This window comes from Nansenia antarctica, assembly GCF_963989245.1.
Source record: "Nansenia antarctica genome assembly, chromosome: 18".
Classification (NCBI taxonomy): domain Eukaryota; kingdom Metazoa; phylum Chordata; class Actinopteri; order Argentiniformes; family Microstomatidae; genus Nansenia; species Nansenia antarctica.
In genome coordinates this window covers 1727520-1749022 of record NC_137691.1, presented here as the reverse complement: position 1 = coordinate 1749022, position 21503 = coordinate 1727520, and the positions used below count along the sequence as shown (strand labels likewise).

The following is a 21503-nucleotide window of genomic DNA, read 5'->3' as shown; positions in this document are numbered from 1 at the left end:
CAACTGATATTATTTACAGTCTGCACTTTCATAATCTGTGTGGAAAGAAAAACCTGAACCGGGGTCTTTTTCACCAGACCCCGTCACATTTGTGTTCGGAAAAAGATTTAGTGCTTAGAATATTCCCTTGATCGATGCGTATGGTGTTAGAATTAGAACATGTGAAGTCAATTACTGCGAGCTGTAATGAGGGAGAGAATACGGCTCTTCTCCTCTCCCTCTGAATGTTTAATTACAGTGTAATGACAGTATACAAAGGCTTTGTCTCAGCTTTCAGCATGGGGTGAGCATGAACATCCCATACGCTCAGCAGGCCTTTATGCAGCTTGAAGCCCCTTCATTTCACCACTAATTAACTTCCACATCGCCCTCAGTCCTTCCCCATGTGGATCCCAGCAGGACTTTCGATCCAGCCTTCACATCTGTTTTTAGCCTTGTGCCAAACGATGCTAACAGCTCTCTATGCTAACAGCTCTCTATGCTAACAGCTCTCTATACTAACAGCTCTCTATTGGCGCTTTTCCACTACCGACCCGAACCGGGCCGCATTTGTATCCGAGCCGTGCCGTGCCGTACTTTGAGAAACGCTTCTCCATTATACTGAGCGACCCGGGACAAGGAGGAGTTACGTGTCATAGGATTCCCCCCCCCCCCCTGCTATACAGATCAGCGGGGGGAAATACGTTGAGCACTGTGCTTTTTTTGTTGGTGAACTACCGTAATAAGCCTAAAAAGTGCAACTTCTCTGCTTTCAGAAACTGTTTGAATTTTTTAGATTGGGCATATAGTTCATGAATTACGGTAGTTTGAAGGAACGTTGTGGAATCCGCTGTAGACAGCTCCGGTTTCGGAGCAAGACTATCGGCATTAGTCAAATACATGCTCACATCAAGTCATCCGCTCACTGCTCTCCATCAAAAATGGCACATCCATCAATAATATTACACAATAACAACTGCTCTGATTAGATTGCTTAGATTGTTTAATACATCAACAGGGGGAAAAGCGAGATGAACTCGCGAGTATCATGCTTCCTCCATTGAACGGAAAGTCCTATCTATCCCATTCAAAGTGTTTTAGTCTTCCCCCTTTCCACTGGGAATAAGGAATTGGCAAGAATAGATCGATATAAATAGATCAACATAATGCAGCACTATCATGCACAGATCAGCCTTAAAACATGTAGATATATAACGGTGCGACGTATTTCTACGGAAAGGCTGACTGACGCGTATAGATACGCTTGCAGCAGCGGGTGAACTCCCGGTTCATTGAGTTTACGGTTAAAAGCATAACTTCTCGGGGTGTCAGCACGGTGGTTCAGGGCTCAAAATGACCGTATACCGATGGTGAAGTTAGCAAAGTAGTATTGTGTTTGTACCACCTTCATAGCCGGTGTTATTCACGGACAAACACGGTGCCCGGAGTCACCCTTTGCGGGTTAATAACTGTGGTTTACCGGGTTAGGATAACAACGTGTCAAACGTGTCCGGATAGGGGAGAGGACAGGGAATCTGAAACCATTTGAATGGTGTCGATACGACACTGCTATCACGGTCGACACCGACATTATTTATATATACAGCATATGGATGTTACCTGCCTGTTACCTGCCGCTTTCAGTTCTACAGGACATCGCCATAATAGCGATTTTTTTTGTTATGCTTGTTGTAAATAAAAGTTCTATGATGCATTGAAATGACATTAAACTAAGATAATACGATGGTTATCATATTTTTTCAAATCTTTATTAATACGTTATTACAGAAACAGTAAGTGACATTTTCCTAGAGCGAAATCTGTTGTGGTATTTAAAAATGGCGGTTAGTGATGAAATCTATGAACATGGGATGACGATTTCCATTGACCAATCAACGGTGTGCAGCGTCACACGTCACACGCAGCCTGGCAAAAAAGTACCCTTCCCAACTTTCGCTACCCATCCCGAACAAGAACTATTTTACCGTGCCGTGCCGACACGGGCCGCTCAATGGAAAAGCGCCAAAGAACAGGGCTGACCCGGGTCGACCCTGGCTGGCACTGTAGTGGAAAAGCACCATATGCTTACAGCTCTCTATGCTAACAACTCTCTATGCTAACAACTCTCTAACAAACGATGCTAACAACTCTCTAACAGCTCTCTAACGATGCTAACAGCTCTCTAACGATGCTAACAGCTCTCTAACAACGAATGGATTTGATTTTCAAAATGTCCCGATGTCGTCCCCTTGATGAGTCTCAACAGACACACAGAACAGCCGTCAGCGGTGGTCTTATCAGTCCCATCGAGCCACCGTCCTCTATTGATTCTGTTCAAGTCTTTTCCATGCTCGCACATCGCACAGCAGTATCAACAGGTCGTTGTGATCGATGAATAGTCGATGGATTTCTAGCTGTGTTTGGTTTGTGTGACTCCGTACCAAATCATGTTTTTTTTAGTTCGTTTTGTTCTGTTTTGCCCAGCCACCATCGGCCTCCTAACAGTTATTTATTACAAATACATTTTATCTACTGGGTACTTTTATATACCTAGAATCTAGTTTGTTGTCATGTGCCGTAAACCTTTTCATGACACCGTCGTGACATCTGTCTTTATAAATCCTGATCCTAAATACTAAATCCAATATTAATTTATTTACCTGTCCCCTCCTGCCCAGGACAAACCTGTTTACGCCGCCTCTGTGAGCGAGGTGGTGAAGGAGAAGCAGAAGCCCAGGCCGGAGGAGGCCTCTGTGAGCGAGGTGGTGAAGGAGAAGCAGAAGCCCAGGCCGGAGGAGGAGCAGCAGGACTCTGTGAGCGAGGTGGTGAAGGAGAAGCAGAAGCCCAGGCCGGAGGAGGAGCAGCAGGAGGAGGAGAAGAAGAAGTCGTCCGCCCCGGCGGTGTCGTCAGACGGGCCGGCCACGGAGAACGGCGTGGAGGGTAAAGAGACAGGCCAGCTGAACGGGAGGAAGGATGAAAGCAGGGTTCTCATCCAGCCTGAAAGTGCCTTTAGCAGCGACTCCAAGACGTGCAATACTAATCCACGTCTAAATGCACTAAACGCAGACGGCGATTTCCACAGAGACGAAGCTCTCGGCGCCTCTGTCTTAAAAACAGAAGAGTAAACCTATTTTTGTAGAGAGGGTGAAGGATGAAAGAGGGTATAGGGTTAGGAATATATCTGGAAAAAAATGGAAAGCCTACAGTCAATGTACATCTTTTCCTCTCAGTATGAAAGAAAACGAGGAGATTTGGAACCCTCTTTAAGTCAGCGAGGAGTTAAAACAAGAATTATGACACTTTATGGATTAATAAACGACAGGTGTACCAGTTATATAAAATATACTACCAGTACACTTAAAGGAGTAAGACAGATCGCTCACTCATCACTGATATCTACAGCACACATGTTTCAAACAGGTAATGAGAGCGATATTTTTTTTTTCCTTTCTTAAAACACTGAAACCGAAAAATTGCTTTAATTTGGCAGTCTTTTACTTCTTATAGGTTGAGATACTCTTTCAGTACTTGGCACCATATATTCGCCATTGTAATTTGTGTTGTCACAGTAAAAAAAAAAAAAAACGCTTTTTGAGAGTTAAAAACTCACTTTGAAGAGAGAGGCACAGAACCACATTTCTCACATGGGACTTCACTGTGGGTTTTATTTAAGTTTAGTGTATCTAAATTAAGTAACTGTAATAGAGGAAAAATCCTGCAGCATCAATTCTGATGAGCACAGTGCTACAGTGCTACGTTAGCTATATAAGTAACATTTCAAGAAACAGTTATAAACTCACAGAGAAGCCGGAGATCTTTAAAAGAAAGAACCCGGCGCTTTGTGAGTCATGAATCTGCCCCGCATCAGTGATCACCTTATCAGTGTGGTTTCTCGAATCAGATGTAGGAGATTAGTACTACTGTTTCAGCTAAACTGTGCATGGTTCACGATTTTAAAAAGGTGTGTAGTTCTTATGCATGTTGTCCTTTTTCCTCCATCCTTACCAGTACTGTGCCCATTTGCAAATTTTAAGAAATGGCTAATTATCAGTAATAGTCCTTAAAACTGGTGTTAACTGTTAGTCAGTAACTGATTTGCTCTAACCTTTTACATTTTTTGTGATATTGACCCTCTGTTGCATTTAATCGAAAAACAAAAAGTTTATCTAGCCACTTTTGAATATTGTTAACCCTGGTGTACTCATTACTGTATACGTTATTGTTCTCTATTGCTGTTTTCTGCATTAATATTAGTAAAACATCTCTCTGGATAAAAAAAAAAAACAAGAAAATCCTCTTATAAAAAGCTTTGATCTGAAATCCCCCCCCCTTTTGCAGCCGGAAACAAGGCAGCAAGTCGCTTGACCTTCGACCTTCCCCATTAGCATAAGCAAGTAAACCTGTAATAATTGTCAATGTTTACTTTACTGTTTTCAAAGTTTATTCTACTTCTGAACCAGAATCATTACTTAACTTTTCCATGTAATTCTCCTGAAGCTTTTTATCACACATCAGTGATCAGAAATGACAGTGTATTCCCCAGTCCTTTGCCCGCAAGAGCTGAATAGGTTCCCTTGATGTAAGTTGATCAGAGTTTCTTCCCATCTGGTGGGTTGTAAAAGAATGAACTACTGTTGGGTTTGATTGTTGACAGATTGTGGTGTGGTGTACTTGAAGGCAATTGAATGCAACTTACAATGCTTAATAAAAATCTATTCTTTTAGTATAATTTCAGTTTTCAGTGTTACTTGCTTTTCTTTATTATCAGGACAATTATAACTAGAACAGCCGTGGGTGGGGTCATTTGACCATGTGAGTAAAAAAATGTTTTATATCTTTGCACTCTGTAAAATTTCAGGACCCTCCTTTCATGACTTTTCCTAGATATTTGCATTCTACCACCCAGTATCCTTACATCCTTACATTTGACCCCCGAGGTGGCTCTTATAGTAGATAAAATAGACACGGCTGTTCTAGTCTTAACGTGTCTTTGTCTTTGCAGGTGCACTCTCCTGCTTCATATTTATTTATGTCATGCACATTACAATATAGCTTCAAACCGGTTTAACAATAGTTGAGCAGTGATCTGCCTATTAACCTGTGTTACGTTTCCCTTCTATGAATTCACTGTGAGACAGGGACATCGTCGGTTGTCCATATCAATCTGAAACACCTTAAGAAAAGTCGATTTCAGTGGGAAATTAATCCAACCTGCAAATATATATATATATAAATATATACTGGTTCTCCAACATTTAAGAATTGTGCCTAAGACGTACTGGAAATGGGAACTTCCACTTAATAGCATTAATAACATTGTTTGATATAAAACAAAAATAGTGAATACACTACTAGACCTTGAGATTATAATGGGCAGTTGGCTACTTTCATCCCATGGCTAATATAGATGTTTTATTTATTATTAAATTAGGGTATGAATTAATGTATTAATGTATCTGCACAATTTCATTTAAGCAGGAAGAAAACATAATGGTAGAAATTGGTGTGTACATTATGAAATGCTATATCATTATCTGCAAGTGTATTTGTATAGCACATTTCATACAACAGGGGCTATTCAAAGTGCTTTACATAACAGCATAAAAAATACAGAAAAAGAAGGATAGTAAGAAGAAAAAAAAGGCAAGAATAGATGCATCATATATAGAAAATAAATAGATAAACATTTAACCACATAATAACACGAATAAAAAATACATATATAAACGTGTTATTACTGCAACTGTATTCTAGCCTACTTCCATTCAAAAAATGTTCATAATTTAAGCGCCAAAATGTTGAACCGATTATGATCAATACATGGTCCTCCTGCATGTGTGATTGTGGCTCAAACACGAGCAGATAATATATGAGTGTGAACGTGACGCGTGTCTGTCCTGTCCTGGGACCCCCTGTCTGTCCTGGGACCCCCTGTCTGTCTGTCCTGGGACCCCCGGCCAGAGGAACCCGCTGCAGTGGGAACGAGCCTCTCACACGCTGACGCAACAATGTTACAACGCTGCGAGGAGGACACAATGTAACATGTTCTCATTTATGAACGTCTCCACGCGAGGATACAATGTAACATGTTCTCATTTATGAACGTCTCCACGCGAGGATACAATGTAACATGTTCTCATTTATGAACGTCTCCATGCGAGGATACAATGTAACATGTTCTCATTTATGAACGTCTCCACGCGGGGATACAATGTAACATGTTCTCATTTCAGAACGTCTCCACACTGTAGAGACACCAGGGGGCATCGACGACACAGTAATGCACTTCAGGAACGCCAACAACCAGACAGATCAGCATTTTCAAACGGGAGAATCACCAGGCATCTGAATGCAGACATGGACTTCTGGATCTGAATTCATTTCTCCAAATTTCTTTTTTTCTTCTATTTTTTTTTCATGCCTTCAAGCTTTTTTTTCTTTTTTTTGGGACAGATCTTGATCATAGAGTGTTTGGTTGGTTTGGGCTTGCAGGGTTAGGCTCTCCGCTGCTCTCTGACGTTGTTGTGGATGTGAACAGAGAACATGGCGACCGTACCAGTCTACTGCGTCTGCCGGCTGCCCTACGACGTCGCGCAGTTCATGATCGAGTGCGACGCCTGCAAAGACTGGTTCCACGGCAGGTAGGGACTCTAATGCATCTGGGGGTGTTTTTAGTGGCGAATTCGGAGGTTTTGACAGACTAAAAAAGGTTGTGTGTTGGTTCGTCTAGATGTGATCTGCCATCAGAGAGAGAGAGAGAGAGGCCGCTCGGGGAAGAAGAAGGCGGAGTTAGGGCTCTGGCTGGGCTGGTGTGCTGCTGGGACATTTATAAATGTGAATAGCACAAAAAAAGATTTGGTCAATATACTAATTTTTCAAGGTTTTCGTGTTTAGTTTCGGGCTGTTTGTTTGATTGCACACGCATGCATCTCTGCACATCACAGCTTTCTCTGTGTTAATGATCCGATCGTTGTTCGGGAACGCGGGTGTCTGTCTCAGACCTCAGATCAGATCAGACGTTTATCCAGGGCTTTATTCGCTTTATTCGCTTTCAATCTTACACTACATTTGCACTCCTCTCCCGCAGTTACGGTTAATGCATGTGAGATGTGTTATTGTCGGAGTGTGTGTTGTGTATATCTGGGGAATATAATAACGCTCCGTGTCAGTCATCATACATGACAATAGCTGCTGGGGGAGACACCAGCCACGGGGAGACAAATGAGAACATTGTACAATGTACAGTAGATCATAGATCCCGCCACAACAGGATGTGTTATATAGATATAGATATATATAGATATAAATGTCCTATTTCTCTGTGGAATATGTCATCTGTCCTCCAGGCTACTCATCACTTTAGCCCGCCTCAAAAACAGCCTATTGGAGTCGATCGCATTTGCTCTAGATTGGGCTTTTGTTACATGTGCATATGTGTGTTGTATGTGTGTTACATGTGTGTTACATGTGTGTTACATGTCCCACACATGTTAGACACCAGACACGACTACCCTGACTGTTTCTTTTCATCATCTGTTCATCTGTTCTCTTGTTCTCAGCCCTCCAGAGAAGCAGCCTTAGAGGATATTTACGCGCGTTAACATTAACCCTTCCCTGCTCCTGGGCTGGCTGCGATGGAGCTCGTTTCCATGAGACGATAGATCACTTCTGTATAGATCACCTTCTGTATAGATCACCTTCTTCTGGGATGAAACAAATGTACCCTGGCTTGTAACAGTGTATCCTCGAGTCGTTCATGACTGTACCTCATAGGGTTAGGGGTAGGTAGCCCACCCATGGGAGTTCAGCAGAAGGGTTATTTGTGTTTAAAACTTGGCTAATGATACTTATATCTGATAATAATAATCATCATAATAATAACAATAACCTTTATTTGTATAGCACTCTTCCTGCAAACGTTGCAGCTCAAAGTGCTTTAATCATTATATATCATCATTTAATCATTTAGTCATTTAAAGGCGATATTAAAAAGATGGGTTTTTAGTCTTGACTTGAACATACAGTATGTGCTGAGGTTGCATCTCTAATGTAAACTGGCAATACTAGAAAAATGTAATAAGGTTATCTGATGCTGTGGTAGCCTGGGGATGGCACTACATCACTGTGTCCCAAACAGCTTTACAAACAGCTTTACAAACAGCTTTACAAACAGCTTTATAAACAGCTTTATAAACAGCTTTATAAACAGCTTTACAAACAGCTTTATAAACAGCTTTATGAACAGCTTTATAAACAGCTTTATAAACAGCTTCATAAACAGCTTTATAAACAGCTTTACAAACAGCTTTATAAACAGCTTCATAAACAGCTTTATAAACAGCTTCATAAACAGCTTTACAAACAGCTTTATAAAAAGCTTCATAAACAGCTTTACAAACAGCTTTATAAACAGCTTCATAAACAGCTTCATAAACAGCTTTATAATAGCAATTGTCAATAACAACCTAACCCATATGTTCTTAATGTCAATATGTAGCCCTTTCTGTAGGTAATAATACCATAACAACATACCTATGCCCCGTCACACCTGTCTGCTCTGTGGCATCTCTCCCAACCAGGCTCTGTTGCTGTTTACTGGAGGAGAAGTGTTCAGTGTGTTTATCCTCAAGTGATTGAGCAAGTCAGACACATGGTGCCATTGACCCTTGACCTCAACACTGCACCTGTCTGTCCTCTGGCCTAAATTGATTGACTGATCATTTTATTACAGTCACGCTAATTTCTATGTTCCTCTAATCGACAGGCTTGTAACATTGACAATGTCAAAGGCTGTCGATAAAATAATAATGTTAATAGTGTCCGAAATGTTAATTAGACACTTCACACAAAGTTCAATAGATTTCCGTTTGCCGGTAGCTTAAACCTATTCATAATCTATTCATAATAATAATAATAACAATAATAATAATAATTCATTGAATTTATATAGCGCTTTTCCGAGGCTCAAAGACGCTAATGCAGTCGGGCTGCCCGATCACGTCTCTTCACAACACTGGCTCCCCGCTGGTGGAACGAGCTCCCAACGGCTGTCAGAACGGCAGAGTCACTACCCATCTTCCGTCGTAGACTGAAGACCCATCTCTTCAGGTTACATCTTAACTGCTCCTCCTGAGACATCTTCTGACCCTCACCACTACGTCTCCTAAAGACACCCGCTTTCCCCTCTACTGTGTCCCTAAGAACTTCTATTGCCCCCCTTGTACTGTTTCTCAGTTTCTCCAGCAATAAAATAATAATAATAATAATAATAATAAAAAAATAAAATAAAAATAATAATAAAATGTTTTAGTAGAAGGCGATAATAGGGAGAAGGTTTTTCCTTCTATCAGTGGCCCCGGGCCCGAGCTAGAGTACTCTTCCTGCAACGAATGGTGGACTGCTGATTCACATGCTTAGTATTCAAATGTATTGATTGTAAGTCGCTTTGGAATAAGGCGTCTGCTAAATGCCAAAAATGTAAATGTAAAATGTCTAATGGATCGTAGTTAGGGATGTCCCGATCCCATTTTTTCACTACCGATACCGATACCTGGGCTTCAGGTATCTGCAATACCGATATCAATCCGATATTTGTATTTATTGTTTTACTCCTGAATAATAACAAATACTTCCCCAGTATATAGTCCACAACAACAGTTGGCTATTAATGACTGCCAGCCTTTATTCAAGCAACAAAAACAGTGCTCTGCAGTACTCAGTGACCAACTGGTTTAAAGTTAAAACAATTTAAACTGCAGCATTCAGCATTGTAAAAAAAAAAAGAGTTACTGTCTGATTTCTAGTTTTAGTGCCTTCATGTTTTTATTCTATTTATCTTCTCTTACAAATGGCAAATCAATTATAGCACCCTTTTTAAAAGTGTAGCCTAGTGACGCTGCTGGTGAGACCAGAAACCAGTCCCAGAATCAAAGGGGTGTCAAGAATAATATTGTTGACACCCCTTTGATTCTGGGACTGGTTTCTGGTACTGTTATCTGCTTTTCGTTTTTTTCATAACAGGCAACTTGGAAGTTGAAGTACCACTCGATATAATATACAACAGTTTAACGATCACTAAATACTTATAATCTGTGGGTTGGATTCACTGTTGCCAGAGGCTACCGGTAAGTGATACCTGGCTTGTAAACATAGTGTAGCAACCCTGTTCATTAATGTTCATTAATGCTTGAGTTCATGTTCATGTTCGCACTGTTACTGTGTTGTGTGCCAATCGCGACCAGGCTAAAACACTGGCTAAAGTAAGACGTGCGTCAAAAAAGGCTCACAGGCGGAAACTACATCCCGAACGACAGTTCCTCTTTTAGGAAATATTAGTTCCCACTTCACACGAGATAGATAGATGGATAGATAGGTCAGGGTTTCCGTTAGAAAAAATTGACGCCGGTCATCGTGTCCGGGAAGATTTCAATTTACCGGACAAACGTGAGATATTCCGGTCATCATATTAAAATATAATATAGCTGTTTGTCGCGGTGATTACTGTTGTGTAGCCTAGCCTATATATGCAGTTTAATGTCTATTTCTCATCCGATACGATTAGATGCGAGCTATATAATATATAATAACATGATTCGCATGCGCGCTATGCCATTATGTCCAGCGCTGAACGCGCGCCACACTGGGAAATGAACAGACTGCATCGATCAATGAACGGACTCCACATTACGTTAACTGAAGTCTGTTAAATTGTTTGGGATTAATGTGAGTTTTCTATTTTCTATTTCCAGTTTTACCCTTTTTTATCAATAAAACAACGTCATTTCTATAACCAGGTCTCGCTGGTTGGGAAGGCATTTAGTTTAACTGCCTGTCAAATCATACTTAATCGGACTCGGGAGTACAACTCCTCCTCCGCCTTCACTGTGAGTAAACTGACTCTGAGAATGTCATCACGTCACATTTTACCGTAATACCCTATATGTCGGTTGAAGTGCAACATCTCAGCTTTCAGGGACAGTTGGAATTTTTTCGATAGCACAAACCGTTTAGAAATTACGGTAATTACAATGTTGGGTGCGGATTTGTGCCGGCGGAGGTACATTTCGGCGCAGAAGGGTTTTAAGAGGGAATTATTTTCACCGGACATTATGACCGAAGAGTTTTAAATTTGTCGGACTTCAACAACACATTTTACCGGACAAAGACCGAAAACCGGAAACCCTGGGATAGGTTGACTGTGTGATAGATAGATAATTTGATATTTTGAAAGTGTGATCGATTGATAGATAGTTTGATTGTGTGATAGATAACTTGATATTTTGAAAGTGTGATAGATAGATCGATAGATCAATAAATAAAAGAGTGTAAAAAAAAAAGTAATTGTCTGTACTTGCATTGCTGTCATCACAGTGGTCTGGCTGGCGCAGTGGTTAAGGCAGCCAGCTAGAGATCCAAAGGTCGCGTGTTCGAGACTTGACTAAGTGATTATTTTTTATTTTTTTACATTTAACCGAAGATTTCATGCAAAGGCTTCAAACACCATTGTAATCGTGTCAGTTCTTGTAAATTAGCCTGCACCATAATTTTATGGCCTACATACTTTTTTAGATGAGATTTTAGATTAGATTCAGACAACGAAATGCAGTAAAAAGTGTGTCCGAAGAGGGATTCGAACCACCGTCTAAAAATGACGAATAAATCCTATGGCAGCGGTCGATACCACTAGGCCATTGTGGCGATATGACGGTTTGTAGCCTGCTGCTTATATCACCACAGTAGTAATATTCATTTATTAAAATATGAACATATAACAATAACTGGGGCTAGTATGACCTACGCATTTAATCGGTCAGCAATTTCTTGCCAAACCATTTCCCTCGCCTTGTTAATTGCGGCAGTATTGCACTATTTTACATCTTATTTTTCCGTCTTCATAAAGATCCATAATTCGGAATGCTGCGCAAATGTAGAACCCCTGCAGAGTGGAGTATCTTCATTTCGACAGATCGACTCTTCGGGGCTCTTTATGTCTGCGTGCACGCGCCCATATCGAAGATTTGTAAGCCTGTCTTCTGTGAACACTCATAACACAAGCCTGATCCTCATTCGAGGAATCACCTGAGGCTTGAATTCCAATCCCGAGTTGCCTGATCGCCGCATTTATTTCAATCGCCGATATACTAAGCCACCTTTAGTGGAACGGCCCCCCGGTGAACTAAGAAAGTTGTGTATGAGATAGTTTACAATTAAACGCACAGATTACATGAAAGAAGCTATCTGTCATTATTTCAACCACTGTCCAAGTGGGGACGTTATAATACTTTCGTTTTAGCATGAAACGTTAGCCGCTAGCAGCGTTTAGCAGTCACCATTCTTGAGCAAAACATTGATACAAACAAACATTCAAATACTCGTGTCGTCTTGATTTTTTTTTCCGATTTCAATGTATGACGCATCATTTGAAAGCTTACCATCTGTAGTTTCAGACTATGTAAACAAACGAAAAATTACGTAAGCAAATGGTTTATGATTTCACCAGCTAGCATCATGACATTGTCAGACTCATTACACACAGGTAGCTACTAGCCAACTGTCACGCCCGTGACCACTGACTACTACTGTTGTCATCACGTGAGTGACACGCCGGATCGCGAGCCCCAGATCGCTGCCTATTTTTCTTTCTGGTGCGATCTGCGATCCAGCATCGGGACATCCCTAATCGTAGTAGTATTGTTGTGGTAGGATTGTACGGTAGCGGTGTGGTGGACATTGAGAAAGCAATATGGTACATGCTACAAAACATACAAATATGAGCATACAGAACTGACAAGAAGGTTTAGCATGCTCATATCTGTATGTTCTGTAGCATACACATACTCTCTCAGTTTCAGTCCCAAACGAAGCTACAATCTCCTCCCCCCTTAGCCTCGGCGATGACCTTAACGTGAACCAGCGGTTGTGTTGTATCCTCCTGATTGATGATGATATTTTGACGTTACTCATTAATATTACTACATGAGACTGTCATGAGCCTGTCGCTACATGTAGGCCTGTCGTTACACGTATGCCCTAACACTGAAGCATGAGCCAGGGAGGCGTCCCAGAACCCCCCAGGCTCCCCCCGCCCCCCAACATCCCAGAACCCCCCAGGCTCCCCCCGCCCCCCAACATCCCAGAACCCCCCAGGCTCCCCCCCGCCCCCCAACACGTCCTGCTGCTGGTGACACTTATGGTTGAGACTAGCAGCAATATGATATAAATGTCCTAAACTGCCGTTACATGGTTATGCCAGAGTGTTTTGATGCAAGTCTCAATCCCCCTCCCATTGAGATTTGTAGGCGTTGTGACAACACATTAAGATAAAGTGTTATTGCGCGATGATCCATCTGAAATCTGCGCTGTAGTCATCCAATTATGGCCACGGTCCACAAGCACATTACGGACAGCAAACGGTCCTAACGTTAAGGTAGCAGTTGATGCAGATTAATTATTTGGGCTTTCAATCTTTGTTATTTTTTTTTTTTTTATTTTTTTTTTTTTTTAATCTTTCAGCATTTTGGTGACAGTTAGTTTTTATTTTATTTTTATGAAACACTTATTTATTGATTATTTTCACTTCATGTATAAGAAACTCTTAAACAGATAGAGCTTCTTTACAAAGCATAACACAATAGTATGAAAAGAAAAAAGAAACACAAAGCGAAAGTGAGGTCGTGGGATGGTCAAATTAATCCAATATAGAGTTTATCCAATCTAACATACATCGTTACATGTTGTACAAAAATAGTCACAGGGCATCAGACATATTGGCTATATATATATATATATATATATATATATATATATATATATATATATATATATATATACACCATATACACCTAGATATATCCACCATTATAGATATATACACCATTTTCTCCAACATTTCCCCCCCAGTTCTGATGAAACGCTTTGGAGGGCACGGCATGGCTCCAGATCTCACAGAGAGAGACAGACTGTCTCAGGCCGACATCGTTCCACCTCTCAAACACGTCCAGCTTTCGAGGAACGGCGGGGTGACCCTGTTAAACCCTGGATGAATCACAAGCTCAGGGTATTTTCTTTTCCCCGGGTTTGTGATCATTCTAGATTTAATGCTACGATATTCCTTGGAAAGCTTAACCGAAACTAATTGCTGTTTTTCCTGCCGCTCTCTGTCCTTATTATCTAGTGAACATACTGTAGATATCCCCTTCTGTTGGCGACAACTGGCTTCCCTCTCTCTCTTTAAGTGAGCCCCATGGGATGGTGTGGTATCACTAATGATGTCATTCCAGCTAACCACCACCATGCTGGCGGAGGAGGAGGTCTGTGATAAGAGCAGTCATGCTGCACACGCCCACAGATTCAGGTTGCTGTTTGTTTGTTTTAATGCGTTGGACTCCTCGAGTGTTAGCCAAGCCGGTGACATCACACTCCCCTCCCATGATGCCGTGGGTGGCTGGGTTCCAGGGTCGGTGGCAGGGTGGTGTGTTTACTCTTTTGTCACTATCAACACCTCGTTTTTTTACACCTTATTTACGATGACCATGTGTTCTAGGTCACACCTACAGTAGGCTACGTTCTCCAGTTTGTTTGTTTGTTCGTTTATTAGGATCCCCATTAGCTAATGCCATGACATTAGCTAGTCTTCCTGGGGTCCGATACAAAAATCATATTTGAACAATTATATACAAACAGACAATTGTCAACATTGTATACACACAGACGATTGTCACATTATATACATACAGACAATTGTTAACATTGTATACACACAGACGATTGTCACATTATATACATACAGACAATTGTTAACATTATATACATACATACAGTTGCTTTTGGGAATTCAGGGGATAGTAGTGAACATTGTGTACACGAATGTAATAATAATAATAATATTAACTTTTATTTGTTTATTAGTTTTTCCTGCAAACGTTGCAGCTCAAATGTAGAACATTTAGGGTTGGGGTTAAGGTTAGCCATAACCCTAGCCCTAACATCTAGACCTGAGACAGACATCTGTTAGTCAAAGTAGTTTCCTAGACGCTCATTGTTCGGATCTCACCCAGTATGGATATGATATGATGTAATAGATCAATATCCTGCTCAATAGATGCATTAATTCCCAGTTTCATGAACATAACATGACATTGAAAGCCAGATGCCTACACTCTGAGGTCATGTTATCAGTGAGGATGAATAGTAGCTGCTCTGTCACTGACAATGTGGGCCTTTGACAATTCTTAGAACATTTTTGAGGAACCCATCTCATTCTCCCTCTGGAGCCACCAGCCTGTTATTGTTGTAGAACAGCGTGTCTAATACAGTCAACCATGTGTGAGTAGACAGCTCTAGATATCAGTGGCTGAATATCAGACAGTTGCAATGATCGCTTTTCTGTTCCGTTTAGAACCCTCTGTGGAAAAGGGTTCCGCATGGAACCCAGAAGGGTTCATCTAAGGGTGCCCCACAGGGACAAACAAAAGAAGAACCCTCTTCAGAATCAGAATCAGAATCGCTCTTTTATTAGCCTACATCTTACCGTACCAGTACACAAGAGCACAATTCTTTGGCTTCGGTTCCTCAATACAATAGTAATTGTTTATGACATATAAATGATGACTATATAATGATTGGAGCACTTTGAGCTGCAACGTTTGCAGGAAAAGCGCTATACAAATAAAAGTTATTATTATTATTGCAGCATTCAGATACACAAAACGCAATAATAACACAATAATAATAATAAGTAACGTGATAAGTAATAAGTACGTTTGGTTAAAAAAGTACTACCTAAAACGTACACTTCTGAAAGAGAGGAGTGGACGTGATGACAGATTAACTGTTCTTGGAACAGGAACAATGCAGCAGCCATGTTTGTAATTTCCATAGTTCTGAACCTCACTCCACCCATCCCCTCATTTGACTTCGTCGTCATGACGATGAGTGAAGTAGTAAAGAACTGCCCACTGGCCAGAGAGGGAGGGAGGGAGGGAGGAAGGGAGAGGAGAGGAGAGGAGAGGAGAGGAGAGGAGAGGAGAGGAGAAGAGAGGAGAGGAGAGGAGAAGAGAGGAGAGGAGAGGAGAGGAGAGGAGAGGAGGGGAGAGGAGAGGAGAGGAGAGGAGAGGAGGGGAGGGGAGAGGAGAGGAGAGGAGAGGAGAGGAGAGGAGAGGAGAGGAGAGGAGAGGAGAGGAGGGGAGAGGAGAGGAGAGGAGAGGAGAGGAGAGGAGAGGAGAGGAGAGGAGAGGAGGGGAGAGGAGAGGAGAGGAGAGGAGAGGAGAGGAGAGGAGAGGAGAGGAGAGGGAGAGGAGAGGAGAGGAGAGGAGAGGAGAGGAGAGGAGAGGAGAGGAGAGGAGAGGAGAGGAGGGTAGAGGAGAGGAGAGGAGAGGAGAGGAGAGGAGAGGAGAGGAGAGGAGAGGGGAGGAGAGGAGAGGAGAGGAGGGGAGAGGAGAGGGAGAGGAGAGGAGAGGAGAGGAGAGGAGAGGAGAGGAGAGGAGAGGAGGGGAGAGGAGAGGAGAGGAGAGGAGAGGCAGGCTGGGGAAACACCCCGGGTCAGCCAGTCAGGACGCTCTGGGGGCAGCGCCCCCTGGTGGAAGGAATCTGCTCTGCTTATTGTGGATTGCAGCTGCGACTCCAAACATTGCGAAACAAAAGGAGGAGAGAGAGAGAGAGAGAGAGACAGAGAGAGAGAGAGAGAGAGAGAGAGAGAGATAGAGATAGAGATAGAGAGAGAGAGAGAGAGAGAGAGAGAGAGAGAGAGAGAGAGAGAGAGAGAGTCGTGGCTTTTATATTTAGAAAGGCATATGTATCTGCACTGCAGATGGGCTGGGGAGCCACAGTTCTTTTTGTGTGTCAGGAAATAACAACCTACTTTCCCCCCCCCCCTTAAGTTCTGAATATAACACACACAGAACACCCTACACCCTTGGCTGTTTGGACACATTATTATATGTTATAATGTAATGTGATGATGTTGTGATATGAAGGCTAACGTGAGGCTGTCTCTCTGTGTCTCTGCGTCTCTGTTCCAGCTGTGTGGAGGTGGACGAGGACGAGGCTCCAGACATTGACATCTACCACTGCCCCAACTGCGAGAAAACCCACGGCAAATCCACCAGTAAGCCCCTGTCTCATATCTCTCATGTCTGCAGCCCCCCTAGGACATCCCTGGGGGGGACGGGGACGGGGGACGTCTGTAATAATGTGTGCTGCGTATGTTTTCATTATGTGTGTGTTAACCTTAACTGTTCTTCTTTAACCTTACCTGTTCTTCTTTAACTGTGAACTTTAACTGTGAACATTCTAAACCTGCCAACTGCGACACTTTAATGAATGTGCAACAAGTATTATGTGCAATATGACAACCCATGTGTACATAAGGTTCAGATATAGGAAAAGTTAGGATATTTATAGCATAGCATAGAGTACAGCACAGTGTTTTATTGTATAGTATAGTAGATAGTGTACATAGCCTTTATTTATGTCAACCAGCTCTATTCTCTTTTTTATTTTACCCTTGGCCCTCTTTTTTTTAGTCTTTTTTCCAAGCACCAGGGGAGCCCCCCCCTCCTAAATTTCGTTGTATGGTACCTGTACTGTATTAATGACAATAAAGACCATAAAGACCATTCATTCATTCATTCAACTGTTCTTCTTCTTAACCTTAACTGTTCTTCTTCTGTGGTCCCTCAGTGAAAAAGAAGAAGAACTGGAACAAGCAGGACACGGGGCAGACGGACGTGAAGGCCGTGCAGAACGGCAGTCAGGTGTTCATCAAGGAGCTGCGCAGCAGGACGTTCCCCAGGTAACCGCAGCGTTCCCGCGCTGGTCTTAAAAAGCCTTGAAGTCTAAAAATCCAGCAATCAGATCTACAAGGCCTCAAAAGGTCTTACATTTCAGTTATTCGGTCTAAAAATTAGGTGCTAGGTCTTAAAAATGTGATCCTGCAAGTAAATCAGTCCGACCACATCTATTTACGCGGAAATGAATCAAGCTGGAACCACAAAAATGCCCATTCGCTTCCTTTTTTGTCTGTATGGCAGTGGAATCCCTAATTTCATCACCTCGAGGATGACAAAAAGCTATCATATGGTGTCGCGAATAGGTCTAAAATGATATTCAAAGAGGTCTAAAAAAGTCTTACATTTTACTTGTTGAAACTTGTAGGAACCCTGTAACTAATAATAACAATAATAATAATAATTCATTGTATTTATATAGCGCTTTTCCGGTGCTCAAAGACGCTGACAATATTAGAAAAACAGAAAACACAGAAACAACAAGCAACAGATAACATGAGCACATAGAACACAGAGTTAACGAACAGGCACAGGGAACAATTAACACAGCAATGTCCAGTAGGGGAGGGGGGGTGACAGGGTTAGGGGAGATGGTTAGGGGTAGGGGAGGTTGTATGCATGTCCAGGGGGGGAGGGGGGGTGGCAGGGTTAGGGGAGATGGTTAGGGGTAGGGAAGGTTGTATGCGTGGGAGAACAGGTAGGTTTTGAGGTGGGATTTAAAAGTGGAGAGTGAGGGTGAGTCTCTGAGTGGCTGAGGGAGAGAGTTCCAGAGGCGGGGTGCAGCTCGTGAGAAGGCACGTAAACTGCCTTTACCGTCTGGTCATGACAGGATTAGAGAGCTGTACTTAACATCCTTCTCAAACTAACTGTCCGTTAATTGGATTAAATTAAAGAGGTTCTTCCAGGACAGATGTTTTTTTTTACAGTTCATCGAAAGTCCCACAAGGTGGCGCTCTTAGATCACTGTTGGAGAACCTCTGTCTCGTCTAGTGGGATACTTAGTCTTGTATGGCCCCATGCCCATCCATGGGGTTTCTGTCAAGAGCAGTTTAGATAGTTCAACTCTACGTGTCTTTTTCCCTGGAGGTTAACTGGATGGTTTTCAGGGCTCCCACGGGTCCTTGAAATCCTTGAACGTTTGTGAATTTGAAGAAAAAAAAATCAAGACCTTGAAAATAGACATGGGTCATTGAAAGTGGTTGAATTCCCCCCTCTCTCTCTCTCTCTCTCTCTCTCTCTCTCTCTCTCTCTCAAAAATAAATACATTATATATAACCCTAACCCTAACCCTATAAAAAATGTTTTACTTAGCTCGTCAACTAGTAAATAAGTCTCTGTATTGCTTAACTTGACACATATTTCACAACACATTGTTTTGCTGTGCTGTGGTAGAGAAGGCAAGAGACCATCTAGTGTTCACACATTCAAGCCTCTCTTTTTAATTGTTGTCTGTGAGCGGATAGTTCCTTTCTTTAGTTCCCTTGTGTTGTTCGCTCTGAAGACGTCCTCCCTTCTGGACCGCGGTACAGGGCCACCAGGTCAAAAACATCACAACACTTGAACAGTTTCTTCCCCAAAGCCACAGCCCTCCTCAATAACTCCTGATCATTGCACCCGAAGCACTTTACATGTTTTTGCACGAAGTTGTCCAGTATATTTATTCACTCATATTGGTACTGTATATACTGTGTGTCTTGAGTATTGTTGTGTTGTCGTCTTGTTGTTGTTGTTGTACTGTAGCTTGTTCAGCATGGAGAATACCGAGCCATGTTCCTAGTGCACTGCACATGGCCAATAAATAAATTGTGGAGGCTAACTGGATGGTTTTGTGTTGCTAGCTCTGAGGACGTGGAGGTTAACACTAGAACACCACGTCACCAACTGTCAAATCTTATTGAAGTGACAGTTGAATCTAAGTGACAGTTAAGCTCTGTCTGTCACTAGAACAGCCGTGTCTGTGTTACCTACTATAAGAGCCGCCTCGGGGGTCAAATGACCATAGTCTTTACAACGGGAAGCTGCTACTTACACACAAAGACCACTAGTTGGCGCGTCTTGTAAACTAGCCTTCCTCCTACACAGAAAAACTGGAAAATAGCTTTATACTAACTTATCCTGATGTGATTTTGAAAATGTAAGGATACTGGGTGGTAGAACGCACATATCTAGGAAAAGTCTTGAAAGGAGGGTCCTGAATTATTTTTTTACTCATAGGGTCAAATGACCCCACCCATGGCTGTTCTAGTGTTAACTGGATGGTTTTGTGTTGCTAGCTCTGAGGACGTGGTGGTGAAGCTGAGCGGTAGTCAGCTGACGGTGGAGTACCTGGAGGAGAACGGCTTCAACGAGCCGATCGTAGTCCTGAAGAAAGACGGCCTGGGCATGTCCTTGCCAGCACCCACCTTCTACATCAGCGATGTGGAGAACCACGTTGGTAAGCACATCTCTCTCTCTGTGTATCTCTCTCTGTCTCTCTCTCTGTCTCTCTGTCTCTCTGTCTCTCTCTCTCTCTGTCTCTCTCTCTCTCTCTCTCTCTCTCTCTCTCTCTCTCTCTCTCTCTCTCTCTCTCTCTCACTTATTAATTGCTTTAAATGGACTGCACTTATGTATATATAGCACCTTATTCCAAAGCGCTTTACTACGGCCTCTCATTCACCCATTCACACACACACCAATGGCGGCAAGCTACCACGCAAGGCGCCGGCCCGCTCATTGGGAGCAATTTGGGGTTCAGTGTCTTGCCCAAGGACACCTCGACACGTGGCCAGCCGGGGATCGGCCTGCCAAACCCGCCGACCTTGCGATCATTAGACACCGGCTCTACCTCCTGAGCCACAGCCGCCCCCCCCCCCCATTAACTGCTTTATTTAGAGGCATCAGGTCATTAAACAGTTTTAGTCCTGTATTCTAAGTTATAGTGCTGGCCTTGTTACAATGAGGGGTTACAATAAGGAGATATTGAACATTGTTTTCCCTTCAAATTCATAAATTGCAACTATCATGTAATGGTTTTGTTTGAAGGATACGTCGGCTTCTGTTTGAGTACAACATGCTGGAGTGAGAGAATAGATGTTGTTGTGTAATCATCCACTGTAGCACTAGTGGCACACAACTCTGCTTTCTGTCCGAGGCTTCAGGTTAGGGGTTGGCATCGACGATCGATAATTGATCGATAAGGATCTTGGTCGATCACAAAATAAAACATTTGGTCGATCACAAAAAAAAAAAAAAAAAAAATTTTTTTTTTTTTTTTGTGATCGACCAAATGTTTTATTTTGTGATCGACCAAGATCCTTATCGATCAATTATCGATCGTCGATGCCCACCCCTACTTCAGGTAATCATCAGTAGAGGCGCCTCTGCCTCTGAGACTGTGGACAGAATTCACATTTCCTGCAGTGCGATAGAAGCACATAGTCAGATACGGTACTGAGGACATAGTCAGGTACGGTACTGAGGACATAGTCAGCAACAGTCGTCACAAAGTGATTTCACTGCGTCGTGTTCGTATTATTATCTCCTGTTGTCTTTAATAACTGTTTCATAACCTCTCTGGTCTCGTTCCTCTGTCCCAGGTCCAGATGTTGGTGTTGACGTCATCGACGTGACCAAACAGACCGACTGCAAGATGAAGCTGAAGGAGTTTGTGGATTTTTACTACAGCACAAACAGGAAGAAAGTGCTAAATGTGATCAACCTGGAATTTTCAGACACGAGGTGCACATTTTATTTAATAAA

At 42.3% G+C, this 21503-nt stretch overlaps 2 protein-coding genes across 8 annotated transcripts in view; both read left to right on the top strand.

Annotated features, from left to right (window-relative positions):
* The window catches only part of LOC308173419 (constitutive coactivator of PPAR-gamma-like protein 1 homolog), a 35059-nt gene extending 30390 nt beyond the window's left edge, over positions 1–4669 (top strand). For 3 of the 6 annotated variants that reach the window (XM_080548450.1, XM_080548449.1, XM_080548448.1), the window contains one exon: positions 2658–4669. In XM_080548450.1, the coding sequence (XP_080404576.1) occupies positions 2658–3104 (447 nt within the window). In that variant the 3' untranslated portion in view covers positions 3105–4669. The remainder of the gene's footprint in view (positions 1–2657) is intronic. The other 3 variants (XM_080548453.1, XM_080548451.1, XM_080548452.1) reach the window with 3 other exon arrangements.
* Positions 4670–6515: 1846 nt separating this feature from the next.
* The window catches only part of phf2 (PHD finger protein 2), a 42338-nt gene continuing 27350 nt past the window's right edge, over positions 6516–21503 (top strand). For both annotated transcript variants that reach the window (XM_080548172.1, XM_080548171.1), the window contains exons 1-5: positions 6516–6620; positions 16998–17083; positions 17659–17770; positions 20039–20199; positions 21341–21482. In XM_080548172.1, coding sequence (XP_080404298.1) covers positions 6523–6620; positions 16998–17083; positions 17659–17770; positions 20039–20199; positions 21341–21482 — 599 coding nt within the window. In that variant the 5' untranslated portion in view covers positions 6516–6522. The remainder of the gene's footprint in view (positions 6621–16997; positions 17084–17658; positions 17771–20038; positions 20200–21340; positions 21483–21503) is intronic.